Raw genomic sequence first — 24,561 nt, forward strand, 5'->3', positions numbered from 1 at the left:
TTTGAGGCAGGAGCTTCGTGAAATGGCTTTCCATGGCCGAGCAGCTGCGCACAAGTCAAAGATCACTGTGCACAATGCCAAGCATCAGCTGGAGTGATGTAAAGCACACAGCCACTGGACTCTGGAGCAGTGGAGACATGTTCTCTGGAAGTCTGATGAATGGATCTGGGTTTGGCGGATGACAGAATAGCGCTACCTTCTGTAGGCACCATGCATTCTGGTAACGTTTGGTGGAGGAATAATAATGGTCACGGGGTGCTTGGGAATTGGTGGAATGGTATACATTTTGTAAAGCATGTTTAGATATTTTAAAGCCTTAGGAGGATGAGTAAAGACACTCCTGGAATCTCTTTAGTGTAGAAAATAAAAACAAGCAGATTTCACTTAATGCACATGCACATCCTTCAACTTCACAACCACTGAACAGCCTGCCACCTGCAGTATGCTTTGAAACAATCAATACGATCAACAATCGCAGAGGAACGCAGGCACAAAAACAAATTTTTCAAATAGTGCACATAGTTTATTAGTGAAACTGGACAAGTGCCAGGAAACCTTGAAACGTGACCCCCTTTATTATCAGTGGAAAACAAAACTTTGCAGAGGGTGATCAAAATTGCACTTACTATTTCATTTTCCAGTTACATATTTCTACTTCCTTATAATTTAAAATTAAAAAAGAAGAAGGCTCCATTAAAATCTGTACATTCATTTCAACCCGTGAGGGAAAAAGATTAAGCTTTTTTGTTTTTTAAAGTTTGGTCATCTTAGGATTCTGAATCCATCGTCTCTTCTACCTGTCCTGGTGATCTGCAGACAGTTCTGTGACTGGGTTTACAAACCCTGCATACTCAGAGTTCCCGTTATCATCCATCTCCGCGCTGACAAAATCGTTTTCCCACTCCAGGCCATTGGAATCATCAGAGGCAGAGGCGGTGTGACTCCCAGACTTCTTGCTGCTAAATTTTAAGGCTGCGCGCAGTATGTCCTCTTCGGTTTTTGAACGTTCTCTCATAGGAATTAATCGGTTTATTCCTAGGCAAGAAGGGCATTGTTTAATGGTAATATTTTTATACCCAAGAAGACATAGAAGTATGATTGGCTCCGAGCATTTGACAAATTAACTTTGGGATATTTCATACAAACCTCCAAAGGCGGACTCATTTTCGCATTGCAGGATTGGGTATTTGGCACAAAATTATATATTTCCGTGAACGTATAAACACACTTGACTATAGAGTATCCGAGTGCTAAAAATAATTAAAAGCAGCAGGCATATCTATTGACTTACTTCATATACATGTATACAGGAGTCTAGCTGAAGTTGATACATTTTATTGGGCTTACATAGAAAAAAAAATGTAAAAAAGGAACTAAAGACGTCATCTTCTCTTGAAGGCCATTTTCATTTTATGGGTATATACATACTGTATCTACATGCGCTCCCCGCATATGAATACAGTTGTCAATATACTACAGAGATGACCATCATTAAAATAATATGCTAATTATATAAATCTTCCACTTAAATGTAAAACAGAATAGTGTGAACTGCAACTGTACACTTACTCGCTTTATCTCTGCACAGTATGATCCTAACATAACATGACGTTCTATATAACCAAACACACATTACATTTTCACATTCACTACTTCGAGGAACAACACATCCTAACTTTTCCATGTGGACAACTATCAGAGACTAATAGATATTACATGCTGGGCATCTGACCTGAAGAATTTTCGCTCAACCTAGCGGGGGACTGCCATGACGTGATTGGACGTTCTAGTTAAGCACCGCGCCACTTGACGGACAATTTTCATGGTCACAAGCCATAATATATTATATACACACACACATTGTGGTTTTTAGTAATATTTTAATATATAAAACAGATGTGTATAATTTCTCTTCTATGATTTGGTCACCATGAAACAATTATATCACCCAAAAGGTCATCAACCTACCTTCTTCATCCTCCCATTCTAGATCTAAGGATGTGCTATCATCATTCCCGCTTGTTGACTTTGTTTTATTAGTAAGATCACAACTGCTCTCTGTGTTGGGAGTTAAGATGTTGGCATCAGAAGAAAGCCCTAGACAAGAAACATACATAAAGATTAATGAGAAGAAAAAAAAACTATCCTGCCACAGCCAAACTAGTAACATCTATAACGTTAATGCAAGAAGAATCGGGTGGCTGTAGGTGGAAACAAAATTGCTGGAGTCATGAAGATCAGTAGATTCTAACTGTTTTCTGATAAATAAGAAGGATCAGTTGAGAATTACATGTCACATAATACTCAAAGGGATCTAACCAAGCACAGGAAGAATGGTCCGAAAGGTGCCTATCTGCTTTCACATTCTATGTTTTTTATGTTTATAACATTCCTCTTTTACAATCATTTCTATTGGGAAATTAGACGTTTGATGGTTTTAGCAGAAAGTGATAATCGGAGGATATGTCGCAAGGTTTCCGTTCCATTGAATTTCAGAACACTCTCTCGGAATGTAAAATAACAAAATTAAAGCAAAAATAAAAATACGGCATGCTTCATAACAAGTAGCACTTTATCAGCTTTCTATACCCATTCACCCATAATAAACCCAAACAGTATGCCACCACATTATGAGTAAAGGCATGTGCTTTAAGGCAATAGGATGCTTAAAGATAACTTTACAAGATATAACTATCGGCATGATAACCCGCCAGAAGTGTTTGTTAAAAGTTGGGGATTTTTAGCATGTTTTACTTTGAATCTTGACGCTACTTTTCTCTGCACCCAATCTACCAGCAGCTCTTGCACTTCTCTAGGTTGTTGTTGTTCCAACCCTCTCCGTTCTTCCATCTAAGCCCACATTTATAATTAGCGCTTCTAAAACGATAACGCGTATCATGCGACTGTGGATTGATCCTGCTGCGGACCAGCCGTATTGAGTCGAATGAGAATTAGATTTAAGGTCGGCTCATGTACATGATATTTAACGTGAATGCCGCAGAGGGCTTCGGGAGTGTTTCTCTGTTAAGTCTTCATTATATGATGCCCAGAACCGTCCCAGATTCAATGTAAACAAAACTATTGTACCTATAAATCATATCAGATTTATTAAATACCTAAAAAACCTGAACATTTGACAACTTACTGCTACTTCTGAATGCTTCATATTGTGATTTCACACTCTGCAAATAGGATTCAAAATCCTCTGCCATGGAGCTGTAATAAAAGAACAAAAACATACCTCAATCCCGTAATAAAGTAGGTAAAACACGCAGAAACACATCTCCTGTATACTTCTTCATGTCACGCATGGACAGAAGACGTACTGTTAGGAAACAATGTTATGTCTCCAAGGTCTTGAAGAATTGGGACAATGGCTCTTTTAACGTTTTTCAGTGTTGCTGTTTAGCTGTGATTTTCTTCTCTCTCATTTCGTGCTCCCACACATATTATATATTGTTTTTTCCAGGACAAACAGGGCTTTCTTTAGATACCGTTTTATCATATCATCTAATTTACTATAAAAAAAATGATAAAATATAGCGTTTTGCTATTTCAAAACCTTTTTTCCCAAATCTGGTAATTCTTCCCCCCCATGTGCCATTTCGGGTATATTTTTTAAGCCGGCCAATGCAATTTACCTCATCAAATCATATATTTTTAAAAACTAGACACCCCAAGGTATTTGAAATGCTGGTATTTTAACCCTTTCCATGCACTAATTTTACCACCAGCCTTTGTGAAACTTTATGGTAGTACATTTTTTTTGTATTTTTTCCACACGTTGTACTTCAGGTATAAATTTATTGCTCCTGGTATATGTCCGTGTCAAACAACACCCCAATATGTGTTCAGTAACATCTCCTGAGCGCAGTGATACCTCCCCATGCATGGATTTGTAGGGTTATTTGGGAGGTAAAAGGCTGCCTTTGTGAGGTGTGTATTTTTATGCCATTTAGATATCTGGTCCTACTGCCCCATGTCCCATATTTGGGACATCTTTGAACCCGGCCAATTCAATTTACCCCACCAACTCATGCATTTTTTTATACAACACACCCTATGGGCATTTATAATGCCAATATTTTAACTCTTTCCATGCTGGAATTTTTGTAAAGATGCAGCTATTTAACGGCAGCCCGTACATGTACGGGCATTGTCGTTATCTCGTTGCACGGCAACCCCGTACATGTACGTTGATTGTGGTTAAGGGGTTAATGACTAACAGATTTCATATGCAAATACAGGGTCAAAAATTACCTTTTGGGATTCTCTCCACTGTTTGCTGCTTGAGCTCTTTGTCGGATCCATTGTAATCTGTGTCGCTAAAACACAACCAATAAGAGGTTAAGATTCGGTCATAGCTTTTTATAGACCTGATCATGTCATTTTTAAAGGGAACACCACATTGATCTGATTCTTAATAGCAATCCTGATGAAGTCCATAGCTCTGTAGGCTTTAATCACAAGGTAGTATAATAAGGAGTCAGGCTAAAACAACACAGCTACAACAAATGGCTAAAATAATACAGCAACAACACAGCAAAAACTAGAATCGTCCTTTTTTTTTTTGTTGTTTAACATTTTTGTTAAAAAGGTATTCTGAATCTAATCCTGGTAATGTAAAAATGCTGGGGGATCCCCTTTTAATAAACACCACAGAGTTCAACATGCAATGCTTACGGAACGGAACCAAAGGATAGGTACATTATCCGGAAAACAAAGCGTTAGAGGAATCACAAACCAAAATTCTCGTTCCGAATACGGATCTAATTCGAATGGTGTTTAATAGAAATTGAACCTAATTATATGTTATATTCTAAACAGCCTGTGTTGGTACCCCCTGGTTGTATGAACACTCTAGATGTCTGACACGCTCTGCACTCATTTACACAACGTCCTTATATTGCTTGCAGGATATATTTACCGTGTACAGTTACACATGGCATTACTACACTGGGCTCGGCCCGCTAAGGCATGAGCTGACGGAACAGCTGTGCCTTCAACTCCACTATACATTATGAGGGTCCAACGCCAGTGTGTTTCTGCTCCAATAAGAGCTTTGCTGGCCCTCAACGTTTGAATTATGCATTATACAAGAGAAGCTCATCCTTATCACGCTGGAAAAATTTGCTGGGGTCGGCATATCTTAACAATTAGTGAAGGAGACAAAACAACAACCAGGGCCGGACTGGCCCACCAGGATACCGGGAAATTTTCCGGTGGGCCAGCCGGTCCGTGGGCGCGGGCGGCCGACAGGACAACACTGAAAACAGCCACTAAGCAGCTGCGAGCAAGATTGCCAGCGGCAGCTGGGCCGCCTTCTTCAGCTGTGGCGCCTAATGAAGTTAGAGGGGCTGGCATACACGCACCACCCAATGGCCGTGCCTAAGCACTTCCTCCCACGTCTTAAATGGGGTGGGACGAAAAGCTGAGGCACGGCCATTGGGCGGCGCGGTGGGTGCACGCCAGCCCCCTCCCATCATTAACTTCCCCAGTCCCCTAATTAATTTTAAATAACCAAAAAAATGGCATATTTTTTTTAATAGAAAAAAAATAATCGGCCAACTTATCAATTTTGAAAATAAACATTAGTTGCAGGATTCTATACTGTATTAACACTTATTCCACCAGCTCAGTCCCCACCTGAAAATACCACTTCGGAATGCAGCTAAGACAAACTGGAAATATTTAAGCAAAATACCGTCGTAAGCAGTCATGCACGCTGAGAATCACAGAAAAACAGGAACTGCTTTAGGACAGCATTCCGACATCACCGACGACACCACTATAGAGAATACTCTGGAGGCCATATACAGTTTTGAGATAAAGTGCTATATTTTAAGCAATAACTAGTTCTCCCCAATTAACCTGAAGCCCCCCCCCCCCAAATAACACATATTAACCTAAAATGCAAGCAGATTCTCATAAACACAGTTTGAGGACAGGCATCTTGGTTTAATTACAACCTAGCAGAATTCTGCAGCATGTGCACTAGAGCGCAACCGGATGAATAATTCATTTAATGGTATACTCTGCTTTAATGCAAAAGATGGCTGCCGGATCGCTTGAATCATTTTTCCCTTGTAAATACATTGAGGGATTCCCTGTTTTTGCATTTTCCTCTTCGCTTGCCCATTGAATTATGTGTTATGGCAGCTCAGCTCTTTGTGCTAGAATGAAGGAGTTGAGATCACAACAATTGGATGTATCCCATTATGTTTTGGAAACATTAATATAAACCGCACGGGTAACATACCAAGATCACATTAATCAACACGCATATACATTTAAATATGCTGCAGCATTAATATATGTTAAACAGTTAATTAGTAATGACATGATAACATGTGTTATTACCCTTTGGGAAGCCTTACATTGTTTTCAAATGATGGCGTAGTTTTAACTTAAAAACGTTTATAAATGAGAGCGTCTCACTTCACTTCTCCTCTACAAGTAGGGAGCATTTCTCAGAAGGCTTCTAGTACATGCTCAGAAGCATGCGGTCAAAGGAAGCTGGGCTCCCAGTCATAGCAACAGGAGTAGCAGCATCCAATCAGATCTGAGCACTCATGTTTCTCAGCATTCGGGTGATTGGCTGCTGCCACTCCCAACCATTTCAATGAGAGCGCATCATCTATGAATGGGAGTGCTGCTTGCCACGTGCAAGAAGTGTACACGCCAATATTTCCTCCCTTCTGTAGAGACAACCAGGGGAGAAGGTGAATAAGACAGAAGTCTAGTTTTCTACATCCACAAAAATAAAAAGTTATTTTTACACAGTTATAATCACTAGACTATTCGTTTAAATAAAACGTAACCCTCCATTGCTAAACGGAGCGAAGCATTATGGTTCCTTAACACATAAATCAGTTATCGTGAAAAACCTTTCAGGTTTCTTCTTGATGGCATGAAATGACAAACTCAAAGCACTAGTAAAAAAAGGAATCTATAATTTTGGGGTTATTATCCCCTCACCTCCAAAAGCTTTCTTTGCTTGGCTGCCCTGGCAGCTTCACGCTGTGCAGCATATAAAGCCTCCTCTTCTAGTTTTAACTTCTCTTCTTGTAAGGCTAACTGTGTACGAACAAAATAATAAGGGTTAACAAAATACAGAACCTGTCTAGCTGTCCTCCATATTAAAAAATAATATTAGAAATCAATAAAAATAATAAAACGCACACACAAAACAAATAGAAAAGAAATCTTAAATAAAATAACACAACACAAAACATGTAGTATACATATTATGAGCGACACATACAGTGAATCTAGACAGCCTGTAAATTATGCATTATCGTTCTAAATTGTATTAATAATTTCTATGATTATATCTAGAACACAGGTGTTAAGCGCAATCCACCTCACTTCCAAGTAGATCCAAGGTGATTCAAGGAGAAATCCAAGTGCCTTTTGGAGTCAAGAAGGAATTTTACCTCCTGATGGCAGAATTCGAAGTAGCTTAATTAGGGGTTGTTTTTTTTGCCTTCTTTTGGATCAAGAGTAGGAAGGTTAGGTAGAAGGGTTGAACTTGCTGGATTTAGGTCTTTTCTCAACCTTATATACAATGAAATTATGCAACTTCTTGCAAGAATCCCAGTCCATGATGACGTGACATTCAAACAGGATGTATACCTTCAGCCATGGAAGCTTTGGACATACAGATGAATGAATGAAGAAGTGTGAAAGTGTATTTTAATAAGTTATTAATAAATGTCCGAGCAACCCTGCTTTCCCTTCAGGAATCTAAACTCACAACTCTGAATGACAATTAGGGAAAGGCGGCTGATCAGGTTAAGGTGGCCAAAACCCACCAACTCTACTGGGAAGCGGTGCTTACATTCCTTTACCTTTATTCTCTCACAGAATCGAGGTCTACAATGTGCTAAAAAGAGCAAGATTATGCAGCGCAATAAATGTTATTTCATTATATTGATAAAGACGTCAGGAAATGCCACTTGTTTTGTTTAATGTATCTGCCAACTTAGAAAGAGAGCAGCCATTTTACTTACCAACAAAACTCTTATGAGGCAGCATTGCATGTAACTATATCCTTGCACTTGATTAAAGCCCCAACGTCCATTGTTCTTTTTTTGTCTTTATACCGCCAATTTGACGTACATATTGGGCTTCATACTGAATCTAATAATAATGTCATTAAATGTTACCACTGGGGCCTGCTACAAAGAAAGCTTGTTACAGACACACTTGGTAGGGTTTGGCTGACACCCAGGGTCAATGGTGTCAATGGATTTCCAGGTGTACCTTTTAAAGTACCCTAGGACACAATCTTAAGGCTTTATTCAATAGAAAGGTGGGATGAAGAATTGTGACTCCATCCATTACTCTTTATGCAGGGTCAACTTGTTTATGAGAATAGATTATGTTTTAACCAGGTGGAAAACTATGATACTGTAGCACCACCTAGAGGCACCATTTCAACTTACACCCCCTTATTTAACCAATCACTCTTGACAAGAGTAGTTCCAGAAGACTAGAAGTTGGCAATCATAGCAGCATAGTAGGAAGACCCTGCCAACTACAGACCAGTAAGTCTTACACCAGTGGTTGGGAAATGAATGGAAACTATGCTAAAGGAAAATACTGTAAGATCTAAAAGTAAATGGTTTGCAATATTAAAATTAGCATTTGTTTACTTGACCTAAAGCAGTAGATAACGTCTATCTAGATCTCAGTAAGGCATTTGTCAGTGTCCTTCACATTAGACACAGAAATTGCAGTGTCTGGATGTTAAAATAGTTGAATGGATAAGGCAGTTGTTGAGTGACAGGAGTGGGGTACATCAGGGATCTGTATTAGGACCCGTACTTTTTTAAATATTTTATTATCAATATTACAAAAGGTCTTAATGGCAAGATATGTCTTTTTTGCAGACCTGCAACAGAGTATATATATATCTTGCTGGTGGAACATGTCCAATGGCAAGTAAATTAGAATGATCAAGAGCGTGGCAACTGCATTTTAACGCTGATTAACGTAAAATAATGCATCTGGGACGTAAAACAGACAATGCAATAAAGCGTCGGCAAGCAGGGTGCTGGGTTGTATAGCTAGAGGCATTAGTTGCAGAAAGAGAGAGGTGCTTCTGACACTTGAAATTTGGAATACAGTTGTGGAATTAAGACCCTCAGGGGTTCCCATTTCCAGAAGGCTGTTGGAGAGAGATCAGAGGAGAGCCACTAAAATGGTAAATGACTTGCAGGATAAAAAATATCAAGAAAGACTAAGGGATCTTAATATGTATAGCTTAGGAGGGAGGATGTAACAGAAACATTTACATACTTAAAGGGAGTACAAGAAGGAAGTGTGTTTCAAGGAGAAGAGGAGATCATAATCTAAAGCTAGAGGGTCGGAGATATAGATGTAATGAAAGAAAGTTTCGTTTTACTGAGAGAGTGGAAGATACATGGAACAACCTTCCATCAGAAATGGTAGAGGCTAATAATACAGTGAGGGATTTAAACATGCATGGAAAAAGTATAAAGCTATCCTTAACCTAAGACAAGATCACGGACTGATTAAGGTCGGAGTCTCTACAGCGGGAAAAATGGGCCGAATGGTTCTTATCTGCCATCAAATTCTATACTTCTATGTTTACCCCACAGCCTCTGATAATTGTACCGTGTTAGTCATGGAAAGAAAATTAGCAAATTTATTAAGAGGACACCTTAATTGGCTAACCGCATTGCATTAGATTGCAAGCTTTTGAGACAATTTAGGGCTCTTCTTCAGGCATGTTGTTCAGAATTATGTATAACATGCTCAGTCATAGAAATAGTTTTTTACATTAACTAACTTTTTTTTAAATACCCTTTAAATACCTTGTGATAATTGAGTAACAGTTTGTTTAGGAAACATCAACAACATGTTTAGAATTTAGTGTAAGCCATTGGTACTGGTGATTTTGTTTAAAAAAATGTAACAAATTCTGTTCGAAGTTTCAAAATGAAAAAATAGAAAGGGTATAGTAAGTACTGTAATCTACCTCAATAATTAAAGGGGTAAAAGCTAACGGTCAAAAACGGATTTCTGTATCTCCAACCAGCGGACTCTTGCTGAATAATAATGCTTTTCCCTTACTGGAAATAAATACACCTTTGCAATTCTGGTCTTTTTACACAGTTTACTAATAAATAATGGGGAAAAAAACTAGAATAGAAATGAAATTATAAAATAATAAATTGTTAGGAGGATATGATAGCTGGAAAAAGGGGTTATGTAGAAGAAGCCATTCTGGTGCTAGTGGTGAAAGTAAATCGATTTGCATTGTATCAGTTGCTATGGTTATTGCCCCACACTACTACTTTGAGCCACATATGAATAAACCTTAAAAACAGTAACAGCAAAAGGACAGGGTTTAGATTTTTGCCCTTTAGACAGACTAACTCAGAACCTGTTTGCTCGTATTGGACTGTTGCAGAATTAAGGTCCTCTGAGGCTTATAGCCATATGAAAATAGGACCATCTACCAGGAAAAACCCCAAACACACACACTTTCTGATACACATTTCACATTCAGCTTACCTGCTCCCCACCACTGAGTGGCTCCTTCAGCTGCAGTGTTACATTGTGACCAGTAGGTGGCATTCTTCCATTACAAGGAAGTGTGATAAGAAGGTTGTGTGTTTGCAGTGCAGGATGCTTCTGTAAATCACCGGGTGGCCCCCACAGATATGGGGCCCAAGGGCATGTGCCCAATCTGTCTACTGTATAACCCTGCACTGTAATGGACTAATCAGTATACTCATGTTCTCAAACAACCATTTGTTATTGCAGACATAACTCTTTTACTCTTATTGGAGGACAATGAGGGTGCTAAGACCGGGGGGTTCAGAGTTAGGACTGCATTAAATTCTTATAAGCGCCAAATAATTATTATTTTGTATTAGGCTTCACAGATGGGCTTGACTATGTTTGAAGATAATGGTGGAAACCCCTTCGCAATACCCCTGCCAAAATACTGCACTATTGATGCATTAAGCAAAGCATTAAACATAAAGGCAGCCCCGTCAGCAGTTTATTTACTGATGCTGACCAAAGAGACATGCACCCTGCACTATTCTCAGGCACTGAATGGGTTAAAGCCCTGTGACATCCAAGAATGATGACACGGAAGCGAGTAGTTATTAGCAGAAATATTTCCATTACCTCATTTTGTATTCTGATGTCATCAACCCTCTGTCTCTCGGTGATAGAATTGTAATGCCTTTCCTTTAAATCACTAATTTCTTCCTCGCTTAGAGGCCTGTGGATGTTAATGAAGAAGTCAGCGGGGTTGGCACTGCCACACAAACACCAGATCAAACAGAACATACAGGCGAGGGACTGAACAGCGTTAGAGGCCATGCAATTAGCAAACAAATTCAAGAGGCAAAAAAACAAGGTTTCAGTTTTTGTTTTAAATAGTGTACAATAAATTATTGATGTGGAGGATCTACATTTTACTTTATATTTTATCTACAAACTATCATTTTTAATTTAGATAGAGAAGTTCACAGTTGAATTGATAGTGAGGCACCAAGGTTCCACACCTGGTAACATGATGCACACTAAATATTATATTATATATATATATTTTTTTTTTTTTTATTATTATTTTTTCCCCAACTGTGTTACCTAATATGCTCTTGGGGGACATTGCACTCTTGGCCTGATCATTTGTACATCCAAAATAATGTTATTTTAGATAGAATTAACAATGTTTGCGGTTGCAGAAGACCTTGTTTATAAAAATCACAAAATAAATAATGCAGATTTTCTCATTTATAAGGTTAACAGCATCTTCAACATCGCAGTGACAAGTTCTTCATATCCCTGAGAGTGATTAATGCTCACATCTGGGAGGCAGATCTCCGTCACGTGCTACTCGGTAAACTACGGCCATGAGCTTAGCACTGACAGCTTGTTCACATTTTCAAGGACACTTAAAGGCCACTTGAATATATTACTTTAGAAAGGGAAAATAGTTTATTTGCTTATTAAAACATATTAAAGTGAAGTTTTAAGACTGTGACAAACCTGGCGTACATGGAGTGGTTTTTCACTAAAGCAGGAGACCGGTGTTTTTAACATGGAAGAGCTTGGATGGCTCGGTACTGTACTGTTGAGATTTGTTGGCAGGCTAACCTACATTGGTTCTTCCTGATGTATAAGAAAATCTCTGCTTTAGAGACTAGACCCCGGTCACCTAGAACGGTCCCTTGCTAGAAGAATTGCATGGAAATTAAACTATACGTTTTCATTAAATATGCCAAATAACCTGCATCGTACCCAACGGCCAGACTAAATGAAACTTAAAGGACTTTTTTTTCGCCTAAGGAAGGCTCAAAAGGCCATGTTTCCCCAAAGTGAAGCGCACAAATATCTTACCTTTGACTACTTCCTGGGCTCTCCCCCTGTTGGAAACACAATCACAATGATTTTAATACTGTTTAAACCATTACATATTTACTAGCTTTTCAAACACATTTCCCTTCAATATCTTACACTTAACATTACACATTGTAGTCACTACATGAAACATAGGCTTTGTAGTGGCAGTCAGCTGCCTTCATTTCCCTAAAGATAGGTAAGCATGGCTACTGAAGCCCTATTATGGCTATTCCGGTTTGAGGGAGTCATATATGCCTAAATGTAAAAAGTTCAAGGAAAAGATGACATTTTAACCAGACATATTCCAGAACAAATATAAAAAAAAGTGTCTTATGTGGATACAGTTGGATCCTTGTTTGTCCCTATCTGCAGAGCTCTTTCATTAATCTCACCTTCCTTATGATCATCAGCAGGGACAGGTAAGCCAAACCTCTCGCTCTCAGTAGGTAGAAATCTTAAACTGGCTAAGCATGAGAAAAAAAAAGAACCCTTCTTTGCGAACGCAGTTAACTGCTGAAATGTTGGTGGCAATGTGTGGTTTTGAACAATCCCGATGAGGGTCAACTTATTTACAAATATTTACCAATGAGAACGTACTCGAAAATATAAAAAGCACTCACCTCATCACTGTCTACAAGATTTTCAAACTGTTAAAAGAAACAAGAACACAGTTATTTTCTACTACAATGTACATTAATCCAACGCATGGGAGACTAGGTAGTCATACAACTCATACAAGATCCAGGGCCTGTGCCCAAAGAGAACCTTAACGACTATTACCACGGCCACTAAAGCATTCCAGAACGCACAATATACACCCTGTGCCATCTTATACACACACAGCAGGCTTTACTTCTTGTACTGAGCTCTGGTGGCAAAGAGCAACCATCAGAGACATAAAACCACATATCTGATCAGCCTCGGATGAAGCACAAAGAGCATTGTTACGGATTTTAGTGAAGATACTGCCACCGCGTTATTCTTGCCGAATGCCGATGACACCATGCTTATTAGAGACCCACTGGATGTCAGAACACTAAGGTTTGATTGTTATGTGAATGGAAGTCAAGAAGCAGCAAAAATGGACCATGTGAAACCCCTGTGCAACAATCAGCTTGTTGAATCATTTGGCATAAAAATATTTTGGAACAAGCCCTGAAACCACACATCCCATGAGGCATGGCAAAAAAAAAAAAAAGATAAATAATAAAGCTGATCACCACTTGGATAATAAAGTCCCACCAACAAATCAAACAAGAACTCTAATACCCTTCATGGTATAATTCCCAACTTTTATTGAGTAATAAACCCATAGTTGTAGACTCTGATGTATGTGTTTAGAATGGGGGAGATTTAAGAAATATTGTTGCCCAATTCTTCTCTGGTTTAGATTGTCTGTTTTTATTTCCATTGAACATTCCGTGAACTGCTTTAAGACGGTCTGATTTTTCGTTGTAACCAATTCCATTCCATGCTTACCTGTATACCAAATAGATGCAAACAACACAAAAAGATGGCATCACTAACCTCAATAGTAAAATGCTCTCCTCTGGAACATGTCCTGAAATACTTTGACCTGCATAAGAAAGTAAAAACAGGGGAGATATAACAATGTATGTGTAATATATATATATATATATATATATATATATATATACACCGTATTTATCGGCGTATAACACGCACTTTTTAAACCAAAATACGACGTTAAAACCCTACCTGCGTGTTATACGCCGATAAATCCTAGAGCTGCACGATTTGCAGCGACGTCTCCCTCACTTCCGGTCCCGCGGAAGGTGCGTGTTATACGCTGGTGCGTGCTGTACGCCGGCAAGTACGGTATATATATATATATATATATATATATATATATATATATATATATATATATATATTATTCAAATGGATATAAGGGATTGCTTTAAGGCTGTGTGCACAGTTCCTTCTGGTTATTATATACGTATACAATAGTGAGGGTGAACTTAGGACATGCCAGGCCTTAGAGAATTCGGCACTTAACGCTGTATCAAAGCATACAAAAACCAAATGCACCGGAAATCTAATGAAGTGCAGTACCACGGAAGGCTGCAAGACAAACAATTACAATCAAATCACTTAGCAGGATAACTGCCTGCAAACAAATATGAACCCCAAAAGACTTAGAGAAGAACCTTAGATCGTGACATGGGTACATCTTATGAGAAAACTAAAGTATAAGCCCGGTACAGAACAATAACACTTCTGCTTTATCTACTTGTTAATTCAAATCAGTACATTTATCTTAAATCACATATTTTTTTTATTATTATTTTTAAATTATGCAGTGTTGTAGGTGTTTGTTCAGAAACCATAATGAAACACTAAAGGGATGTGTCCGATATGTCTCCCAATTACCATATTGGCTCGAATATAGGCTGCACCCGATTATAGGCCGCACCCTAAAAGTTTGGTGCTGTTTTAAAGAAAAAATTCTTTTTAAAGAAGAAATACACATGTTGAGAGAATGCCTGAACCAGCATCAGACATGCAAGGAAGATCAAGTGGAGGAAGTACCATGGCAAGCCAAGACCCTGCATGGAATGTACCATTGACAAATAGCAAAGATGGCCGACATTGAGAAATCCTACCAGCAGCTGGACAGGGCTGTACTCAAAGACAGCACTGAGGCACTGATAATGGAAGCATACGAGCAGGCACTAAGCACCAGATCCATAGAGGCAGGGCCCAAGGTGCAGGCTATGTAGAGAGGCTTCTGAGAAGTCCCAACACAAAGATGCTCGCAGGAACAGCGATCACTGAGCTGGCATTGTGTACGGGAACATCTGCACAGAGTATGGGCTAAACCCTCCAAGTCCAAATTGCAGATTCCACAGAAGGTTGTGGAGAATAGCAGGGCTAAGATCCTGTGGGATCCAGACGGACAAGCAGGTACTGGCCAATCAACCCAAAATTGTGGTGGTAAACAAGGACCCGGAGACAGCAGTAGTGATAGATGTAGCAGTGTCAAGTGATAGCAACATTATTGCTATGAGAACCTGGAGAAGGGCCTGAAAGAAGAACTAGAGAAGATGTGGAGAGTGAGTCATAGTGGTGATAGGAGCACTTGGGTCTACGACGCCTCAGCTGGTAGACTGGATCCAACAGATTCCGGGAACGACATCAGAGTGTAGTGCTAGGAACAGCTAAGTTACTGCGCAGAACCCTCAAACTCCCAGGCCTTTGGTAGAGGACCCGAGGTTGAGAACAAGACATACCACCCATAGGGGTGAAAAGGGAATTTTTTTTATATACGCTATGAGCTATGGCTCCCAATATTATTATACATATCTGGTGCTCACATCGGCTTACATCTGTCTTCTGGATGTGGTTTTTAACCAATAATGAATAATTATTTTTAATTAATAATTTTCTTATCTCCTAAGTGCCTTTGCGTACCAAAAAGTGGCTTTTACCATACAGCTATATGTGCAACTAAGTGCAAAATTATTATTTTTGCTGTCTTGTTAATAGGTCCTGATAATATTCAGGCATGAAACTAAATAAAAACAACTGGCCTAACTCATCCTTAAATTCCTCTTTGTAAATATGGTTATTCTACATGGTTACAAAAGGTTTTTATTTAAGATAATGAGTAATTGAGTAACTGAAGCATTTGGGAACAATCAATAGGAAAACCCATTAATTAATAAGGGGTTGCATAAACAATTAATGATTCTAAATACAGTAAGAGATGCAAATGTAAGCTTGATTAATGTTAATTAAAAATATATATAATGGCATGTGACCCCCGAATGGGACGATTATCAGAATACCATAGAAAGTCATAGTTATTAGTGCACACTACTGAAAAACGTATTTGAGACAAGTGCGTGCTTCTACTGGAATAATAGATGGATAGAAAAATGTTAGAACATATTAGAAGGTTTAACAGGGAGTAGGGCTCACGCTGTTTTGACTTTAATAATGTGGACTTACTATAAAGATGTGTCACCTTCCCTAATGTAACACTTAGCCGTTCCGTACATTTATAATTAGGTGGTGTTTGTGTTGTATGACCCACGGATGCAGCTGCCTTCATGTCCTGCTCTAAAAATTCACAAGGTTATTACCCCGATTATATTATTCCACCCTCTCGGTGGAAGCAGAAGCCAAAAGCAACACTGGGGACAGCACCGATGAAAAGTTGGAGGATAAAAACTTCAATAAAGAGCACTGTGTTCATGCTGATCAATACTTTATAGCTATGGTCCATTTTCCATTTATCCTTTATGATGTGCTATGTCATCTAAAGCAGCGTCTTGTTATAAATTAAAGTATCAGCACCACTGGTTGGGGTAAGATTATCACCAGCAGGAATTACCGTATTTGCTCGATTATAAGACGACCCTGATTATAAGACGACCCCCCAAAATCTGAATATCAACTTAGGAAAAAAAGAAAAAGCCTGAATATAAGACGACCCCAAAAGGAAAAAAGTTTTACCAGTAAATGTTATTTCATGTAAACTATTTTTTTTTTTATAAAAGCTATGATTGAGAAAAATATTTTTTTTGTTTTTATGTCTTGTATTTTCCAACCTGTCCCCCAGTTACGCACATGTGCCCCCAGGCTTGCCACTCCAATATGGCACTGTGGCCCATGATATGCATTTTAACCCTCTATATGCCACTGTGCCCCATGGTATGCCTTTTGTCACTCTGCCTCCAGAAATGCATTATACCCCTATATCCCATTCTGGCATTTAGGTGGTTAAAATGCATATTATGGGGCAGAGTGGCATACAGGGAGGTATAAGGCATTTCAGGAGGCAGAGTGGCATTAAGGGAGTTAAAAGGCATTGTATAGAGCACTCTGCCTTCAGAAATGCCTTATACCCCTATATGCCACTCTGGCATTTAGGGGGTTAAAAGGCATATTATGGGGCAGAGTGGCATATAGGGAGGTATAAGGCATTTCAGGAGGCAGAGTGCTCTATTAAATGCCCCCTTAACGCCACTCCAGAAATGCCCTATGCCCCCATTTAACACACACACACACCCTATACCCCCATTTAACTAACACACACACACACACTCTCTCTCACCTCTCTCACCCCTCTCTCCCCTCTCTTACCGGTGCTTCCAGCCGGGGCAGCGGGTTGACGTCGCCTTCCGCGGCAGCCGGAAGGAGGTGGAGTTGGTAGCGGGGGTTTGTATGCGTCCGTCGCGTATACTTTCCCCGGCTGTCAGATATCAGAGTTCCCCACACCGGTGCAGCACCGGTGCGGGGAACTCTGATCTCTGACAGTCGGGGAAGGTCTATGCGACGGACGCAGACAACCCCCGCTGCTAGCCACACCTCCTTCCGGCTGCAGCGGACGTTGTCTATGCGGATCGCGTAGACGTCAACCCGCTGCCCCGGCAACACAGCAGGAAGCACCGGTAAGTGTGTGTATGATGGGGGGGGGGGTGAGACAGGAGGATCCAGGTCCCCTGCAGCGGTGCGGGGGATCTGGATCTTAGTCTCCTAATCAGACCTCTATTTGAGGTCTGATTAGAAGACGACCCCGATTAGAAGACGAGGGGTATTTTTCAGAGCATTTGCTCTGAAATAAACCTCGTCTTATAATCGAGCAAATACGGTATATGGCTAATCTCGTGCATACGGTAGATTTCTTGAGACGGGCAGGCTTCCAATAGGTGTTATCACAGGGTATTGCATTTATTGCTTCCTGCCATTATACGGAAGCCTGGGCACAGGTACTAAACAGTTAAAAAGTGGTCCCAAATTGCTTAACATGTTTAAAACTGCCTCCTTGACGAATGGAAGTATGGAACATAGTAATATTTCAAACAGCCGGGCAGCTGGATTTTTATGGAATCCGATGGTAATTATGGTTTTTAATGGAATTGAAATGTACTGTATGCGGCGCTCAACTCAGTGTAAGCAATTAATTATAGAAGAGTAAAATGCACATTATTAACAGAAAATTCTATGATGATTTTATGTGCCTTAGGCAGTTAAAATGGTATTTCAAGAAGGCAGAGATGTTTCCTGGAAGAGTACGCACTACTGGTTACACTAGATATCAATTTGTTTTCCAGTCTATTCTTTCTGTATATATATATATATATATATATATATATATATATAATAGGTGGTGACAAGTTCAAACAAGATATTTTACTACTCCAATATTTAGAAAATATAAAAGGCAGCGAAAGGCACCGGTCTTATCAATGGAATACGCAGCATACTTTGTATAACTGTAGAAGCAACCAGCCTGGTTTCAGGGATTTATTCAAACCTGTTTTACAGGAAACATCAAGGACACAAAACGCCAAAGATGTGCTTCTGGGTCAAAGTAAGCAAGGAACTATCTCAGAACAAAGCACACAAGAAAAATATAAAATGTGTCTCGGCTATAAAAATTGGTGCTATCTCAAACTCAGATTGCACCAATGTCAAAAAGTTTTGCCACAACATTTTAATCAATTCACTACTTAGCAAGTATGATTTTATCAGCACTCCTCTAATCATGATGCTCTCCTAAAAAATGATGAACTGCCTTAAAACCAGAATGAAAGTTCATGTTGCTGAAATATTTGTGGGTTATGCCAACCAAGCTCTCCATGGAGGAAAATATTACTGGTATGGACCTTCCTTCAAGCAGCCAATCAGGGGCAAGAATAGTCGGACCACGAAGGAGCTGCAGATTCTACCGAACCTAATTACTGGTACATATATTTCTTCCTCAGTTGGGCTGTTGGGGCCATTAAACGGACCCTTTAGCGATTAACCTCCCAGTGCAGCTAAGTTACCTAATAAAGCAGATCATCTATTTTGAAGAGAAATTCACATTTTCCACCTTCCTAGCTCTCTATCCAACTTGCGGCCCTCCAGCTGCTGCAGGACTACATCTCCCATCCTCCTCTGCCAGCCCCTTAGCTGAAAGAGCATTATGGGAGATGTAGTCCTGCAGCAGCTGGGGGGCCGCAGGTTGGACACCCTTGCCTAGAAGAGGAAGCACCGGTATGTTGTTGAGGGAAGAAAACACCTACAAAATAAGTGCTTCAAAGCTAAAGACAAGGGAAGCGTGAGAATTTGCAAAGCTCGTAGATATATTGAGTAGAAGCTGTTTGAAACTATAAGGCTGCTTGTGAAAATGATAGCGATATAGATAAGAGTAGTAATTAATTATGCAAAACACAAACGAGAAATACTTTACACACACATTATAAACAAGAGATTTCACAACCCTCTAAAAACACAGAGGATTTTATTTAGGAGACATGATGGTCCTTCCTGTGCAGTATCTGGCCTACAGAATGAGAGCATAACCTAAACAACATGTTAATTAAATATTTATTAGTTCTGTCCCATAACATGATGAGCAATAGGTGATCAATCAGCTTTAAAATGGAATACCATACGACATCGTTACTACTCTGGATCACAGATTTTGTAGATTAATGACCTGACCTCAATGGGTAGTAATACCAAATCAAAAGCCTACCCTAGGATATGACATATAACCTTTATTATGTGTACATTAATAAATCTTAGATATCAAAGTGAAACTAAAATAAAATCCCTACTGTACATTTAGAGGACTCGTCTATCTAGCTCAGATTTTGAATGTACACATGATGAGATTATATCATAGGATAGGCCAATTTTTTCCTATTTTGGTGGGTTTTAGTACCCCAGCCTTCCCTTGATTGAGCTTTACGTTAACACGTGTTCCTCTTCATTGTATAGGGTTATACTTCAATATAAACCTAATTTCAAAATGTATTGGAACTTGGACCAGATGTTATTAACAAGTAGTTATTGGGTAACAAAGTTTCACAAATAGGGTCAACTGTGATCATCTTTGCCTCTATATCCACGTTATACACGGAACCCTTGAAAGTAATTGGCCGCTGTACAGGACAGCCTTTAGACAGAACTCAGGTAAGAGGTGCACTAGCCAGATCACCACTCATGGACAGCTGTTTCTAAAGTGGATATAGAGGCAAAAGGTGATCATTGTTGACCTAATTTGCATGTACCTACCCAGAATCCCTTGTGGTTGTGGCAGCACCATGAGATTTCTGAGGGAAAAAAACAAGCCTTCTGGCTTGTCTGGTGTCTGTAGATGAGTATTTAATAATACTTCTACTACCCCCTTAATTTTAAGTGGAAGGTTTCCATCACCTTTACCCTCCATAACTTTTGTTATTGGTATTTCAATATGAATAAAGTAAGTTAAATGGCGCGTCACAGGAAGAATACTAAGAAATGCTGCTTTACATGTCATTTGCAGTGCAGAATTTTACTATAAAGTATTAAAGGGATATGCTAATTAGTCTTTACGCTCTACCCACTTGGAAACGGGGTCTCCAGAACTGTACACCCTATGCAAAGTCTGACCAGAACCACCTCCCTCCTCCAGCTACTAATGCCGCTAGCTATACAACCCAGCACATTTCTTGTTATTTCAGACACTTTATTGCATTGTCTGCTTACCTTAAAGCAACGATCATACAAGTTAAAGCCATAAGATGTATCTTATTTACTAGCATTAGGTATGGACACTTTAAATGGGAATAATTAATACATTAAAAAAAAAAAAGATGAAAAAAATCAATCAATCAATACCCTTTTTGTTTTTTTTAACCATACAGAATATGATGCATACACATAAAGACACGCGTGAGCTATACACGTGTGTACGAAGCATCTCTTCATGCTCTTATCACTGAAGGGTTTCCAGTAATACAAACATCAGTCATTTGGCAGATTGTATTTACGGAGATCTGTCTAAGCTGTCTAAAAAAGTCAATAGCCAACCTGAAGTCAAATAAAATATGCAGTAAAGGAAAAGCTTTCCAATACCTGAAGTCTATACCCTAAAAGGTTCATAAATTCACTGTACTTGCCTTCACAACTCATTACTTTTTGCTTTCAAAAAGATTTGTTTGACTGTAACTAAATATATATATATATATATATATATATATATATATATATATGTTTATTCTCCATGATATTTACAGTTGCATTATTGAATTTAATTTGGTGGCGGAAGTCAGAATGCCTGAATAAAACTCCTAACGATAACATTGTTAAAGAAATCTTACTTATTGTGTTTATTTTTCACGTAAAAAATTAGTAAAGACTAAAGGATCTTTGTACGTATATTGTCTGAGAAAATAGAGAGAGGGGAGATATGATAGAAACATTTTAATTGCGTACAGAAGGGAAGTTTCTTCCAAAGAAGAGTTTATAATCTAAAACTAGAAAGTCAGAGAAAGTTTTATGAAACACCTTTCGTTACATTAATAATCATCATTTAAACTAAACTACCACTCACTATAAAAGTGACCGTAAATATTACTTAAGGTGGCTAGTCAATTTTAAAAACGACTCATTTATTATGAATCATTCTTAAGCTGCAAGTATACCGAGTTCATATTTTATTCACAGAACAGAGCTTTTTTTCCTGCAAAATTTTGTAAGATGATTGAACTCTCTAATGTTAAAGGAAGAGACGTGTTTCTATGACTAAGCAGGATCCAAACTATCCGACTCCTGGTCACTTTAAAAAATACAACGTGAACTCAAAGAGGTGTCACGAGTGGATCACTGGCATGATCCTGTGTGCAGGAAACACACATCCATTGACAGGACAAGTCATGCTGTAGGGATGTGATCACAGAGAAGCACATATCCTGCTCATGGGCTAAATCTAGGGGCTAGTGTGCTCTGCCTGTCTGTCACTCCCAGGACTAGGTGACAGCTCTATGGTACCTGCCCATGGGCAGTGCTCCAGCTCAGGTGTCACTTCCAGTCCCCTGGGGGCCAACCTCCCTAGCAGCAGGAACAAAAGAGTCAGCAGACACAATGCTTCAGACAACCCAACCCCAGTGGAGAGATCTTAAACCAGCCCTGCTTAACCCCAACACCGCCTGGACATAAGAAGCCACCACTGTCCTTCAGAGTAAAGCCCTCTCACCCACCTCCATTTACATCCAGCACCCCAAGAGGCGAAGATAACCGCCCACCACAATCCCACCTTACCCTCCTCCCGCTCTCTGTATGCGGGTGCTCTCTCTCCTGAAGAGGCTGCAGCACCGTGTCCAGCAGATCCCCATGGCATACTGACCGGGGCGCGCACCCTGCTGCAGCCCAAGGGACGCGGGAACGAGCACAGGCGCGCTCACCCACACTCAAGCAACGCAGGGAACGCGCCGTCTTACCCGGCGTTCGACTGGAGCGGACAGCCCCTGTCACGTGAGAGCCTCGCAACGTCATCCGAGAAAACATGGTCTTTCTGCATTCTGTGCCCTTATCAAAGATGGCGGCCGAGTGGGTGGCTATGTTGGGACGGTAGAGTTGTCTTTCTAGGTGATGTCCTTCCAGCCTGGGAGGTTTTGCCGCCCTCAGGGCAAGACTAGCCAAGTGGCCTAGAAATAAAACACACCTTCTCACATTAGGCTGTCAACATTATTTCTATAATGCATGGAATCCCCATGAAAGGAGTACAGAGTGGTTCCAGTCATTATATAAATGTTGCCTAAAATCATTGTTACCATAGACACCACAGTGGCCATATGTAGAATAGCTGGCAAAACCACTGATGTATTTACTTCTGGTGTTGCCATAGGGCTGTCCTCTCTGCAGCAACTCAACTTACTGCTGAGCCAAGGGGTGTTCTAAGTTACAATAAGCTAATGATTTGAGATCGGATATAAGAGTCCTGTGATAAAGGGAAGAGTGCAATATTTTTCAAACGTGTTTGTGCCTCTTTGCTATTGTCTATCCATGTAAAGCCGAACTACTGAAATTATGATGTTGCCTCCAGTTCCAGGATTTTGAGGTTTTTCACAGAATTTCATAGCTGTTTTAAATGCAAACTCATAGAGGGTTATTCATTCAGCAGGGTATCGAAGAGCATAGCCTTTGGGAGCATGCATGTGACGCCTCCGGACTGTTCGCTTTACTGCAGGATGTCTGCAGCCACAACGGGTCAGAATGCACAGAAGAACCACAGCCACCAGTGTAGTCTACTGGATCCTGTTATCAGTTGACTGGTGTCCTGGTCATTTTCTTAACAGTCAAGTTACATCGAAGTCCCCATCTGTGGGGCCTATTGACTAAAGGCTGATGGCTGATTTGTGGATTCAACTCCCTCACTTCACTAAAAATGATGAAGGGCCAACACTGGCAAACTTCTCCTGCAAGCATGGCTAAAATGGCCCTTTGTGTAATACATCATTTTGTACATTATACAGGGCCAACCATGCTGTTCCTGCAACAGAAACTTATCGGGTTAGTTCTTCATAATGTACCATGGCGGCAAGGAGCACAAACACAAGTCTGACCAAACTCTCCTGGTAGTTCTCCCTTTAGTAAATAGAGTGTGTGTGTAACCTGCATACAAGGGCAGACTGTTAAGTACTTCTTTGACCCTCATTTTATTCAGCAGTAACCCAAACCATAAAAGAGATATTTTCATAACCAAAGGAAGCTTGCATCACTCCATAAGGAGTTGAGGCTAAGGAGATTGTCCTGAAGCGTACACAAGTGGAAGTAGTATAGCTGGGGGTTTGCCATTAGGCTGACAGTGACAAGTGCCAAAAAGACTCCTTAGTGCCAGGGAGTCCAACATGAGGCCCACCAAACAATGAGCTGCGTCCCGCATGAAATCTGCAGCAGTAACCGCAGCCCCAATCATTGGTGGATCCATGGGGGGGAGAACAAGGCAATTCCAACTCAATATAGACGGAGACATGCTTCGATAGTAGGGATAAAGAAGTCCCAACAACTAGACTTACCTCTTTATCACCCTAATTTCCAGTTGCATCAAAGACGGGCTAAGGCTTCGCAAGGTAAGTTATGTTTGTATACATGTGTGTGTTAGTGTGCATTACACAGCTAAAGGGCCATATTTTCTGTCAGTTAATGCACACATACATTTCTGATGACGTAAGACACCCCTCCCTTAATTAAAGTTTTTTAAGTGTTGGTAACAGAAATAAAACCTATTGGTGTGAAATAGTTATCACAAAGTATATGTGTTTCATGTGCAAAATTGCACACCACTGTCAAGGAGTATCCGGCAAATCTACAAACGGCTGATTCTGAGGAGGATAAACAGGTCATTGAGACCAGAACTACCACTAATGAGGCAGATGGTGGAAG

At 39.9% G+C, this 24,561-nt stretch overlaps 1 protein-coding gene across 2 annotated transcripts; it reads right to left on the reverse strand.

Moving 5' to 3' along the window:
- Nucleotides 1–501: 501 nt before the first annotated feature.
- AP1AR (adaptor related protein complex 1 associated regulatory protein) lies at nucleotides 502–22,628 on the reverse strand. Of its 2 annotated transcripts, XM_053461493.1 has the most exons (10): nucleotides 22,438–22,628; nucleotides 13,921–13,969; nucleotides 13,014–13,040; nucleotides 12,391–12,416; nucleotides 11,170–11,266; nucleotides 6,979–7,077; nucleotides 4,261–4,325; nucleotides 3,146–3,216; nucleotides 1,969–2,097; nucleotides 502–1,035 (listed from the first exon to the last, which is right to left on the reverse strand). In XM_053461493.1, exons 1-10 carry the CDS (start codon nucleotides 22,509–22,511, stop codon nucleotides 794–796), a joined length of 879 nt encoding a protein of 292 aa, XP_053317468.1. In that variant the 5' UTR covers nucleotides 22,512–22,628; the 3' UTR covers nucleotides 502–793. The 2 variants fall into 2 exon arrangements, with proteins under 2 accessions (XP_053317468.1, XP_053317469.1); XM_053461494.1 differs by lacking the exon at nucleotides 6,979–7,077 and having other exon boundaries at nucleotides 22,438–22,627.
- Nucleotides 22,629–24,561: the final 1,933 nt, after the last annotated feature.

This window comes from Spea bombifrons, chromosome 1, assembly GCF_027358695.1.
Source record: "Spea bombifrons isolate aSpeBom1 chromosome 1, aSpeBom1.2.pri, whole genome shotgun sequence".
Taxonomy (NCBI): domain Eukaryota; kingdom Metazoa; phylum Chordata; class Amphibia; order Anura; family Pelobatidae; genus Spea; species Spea bombifrons.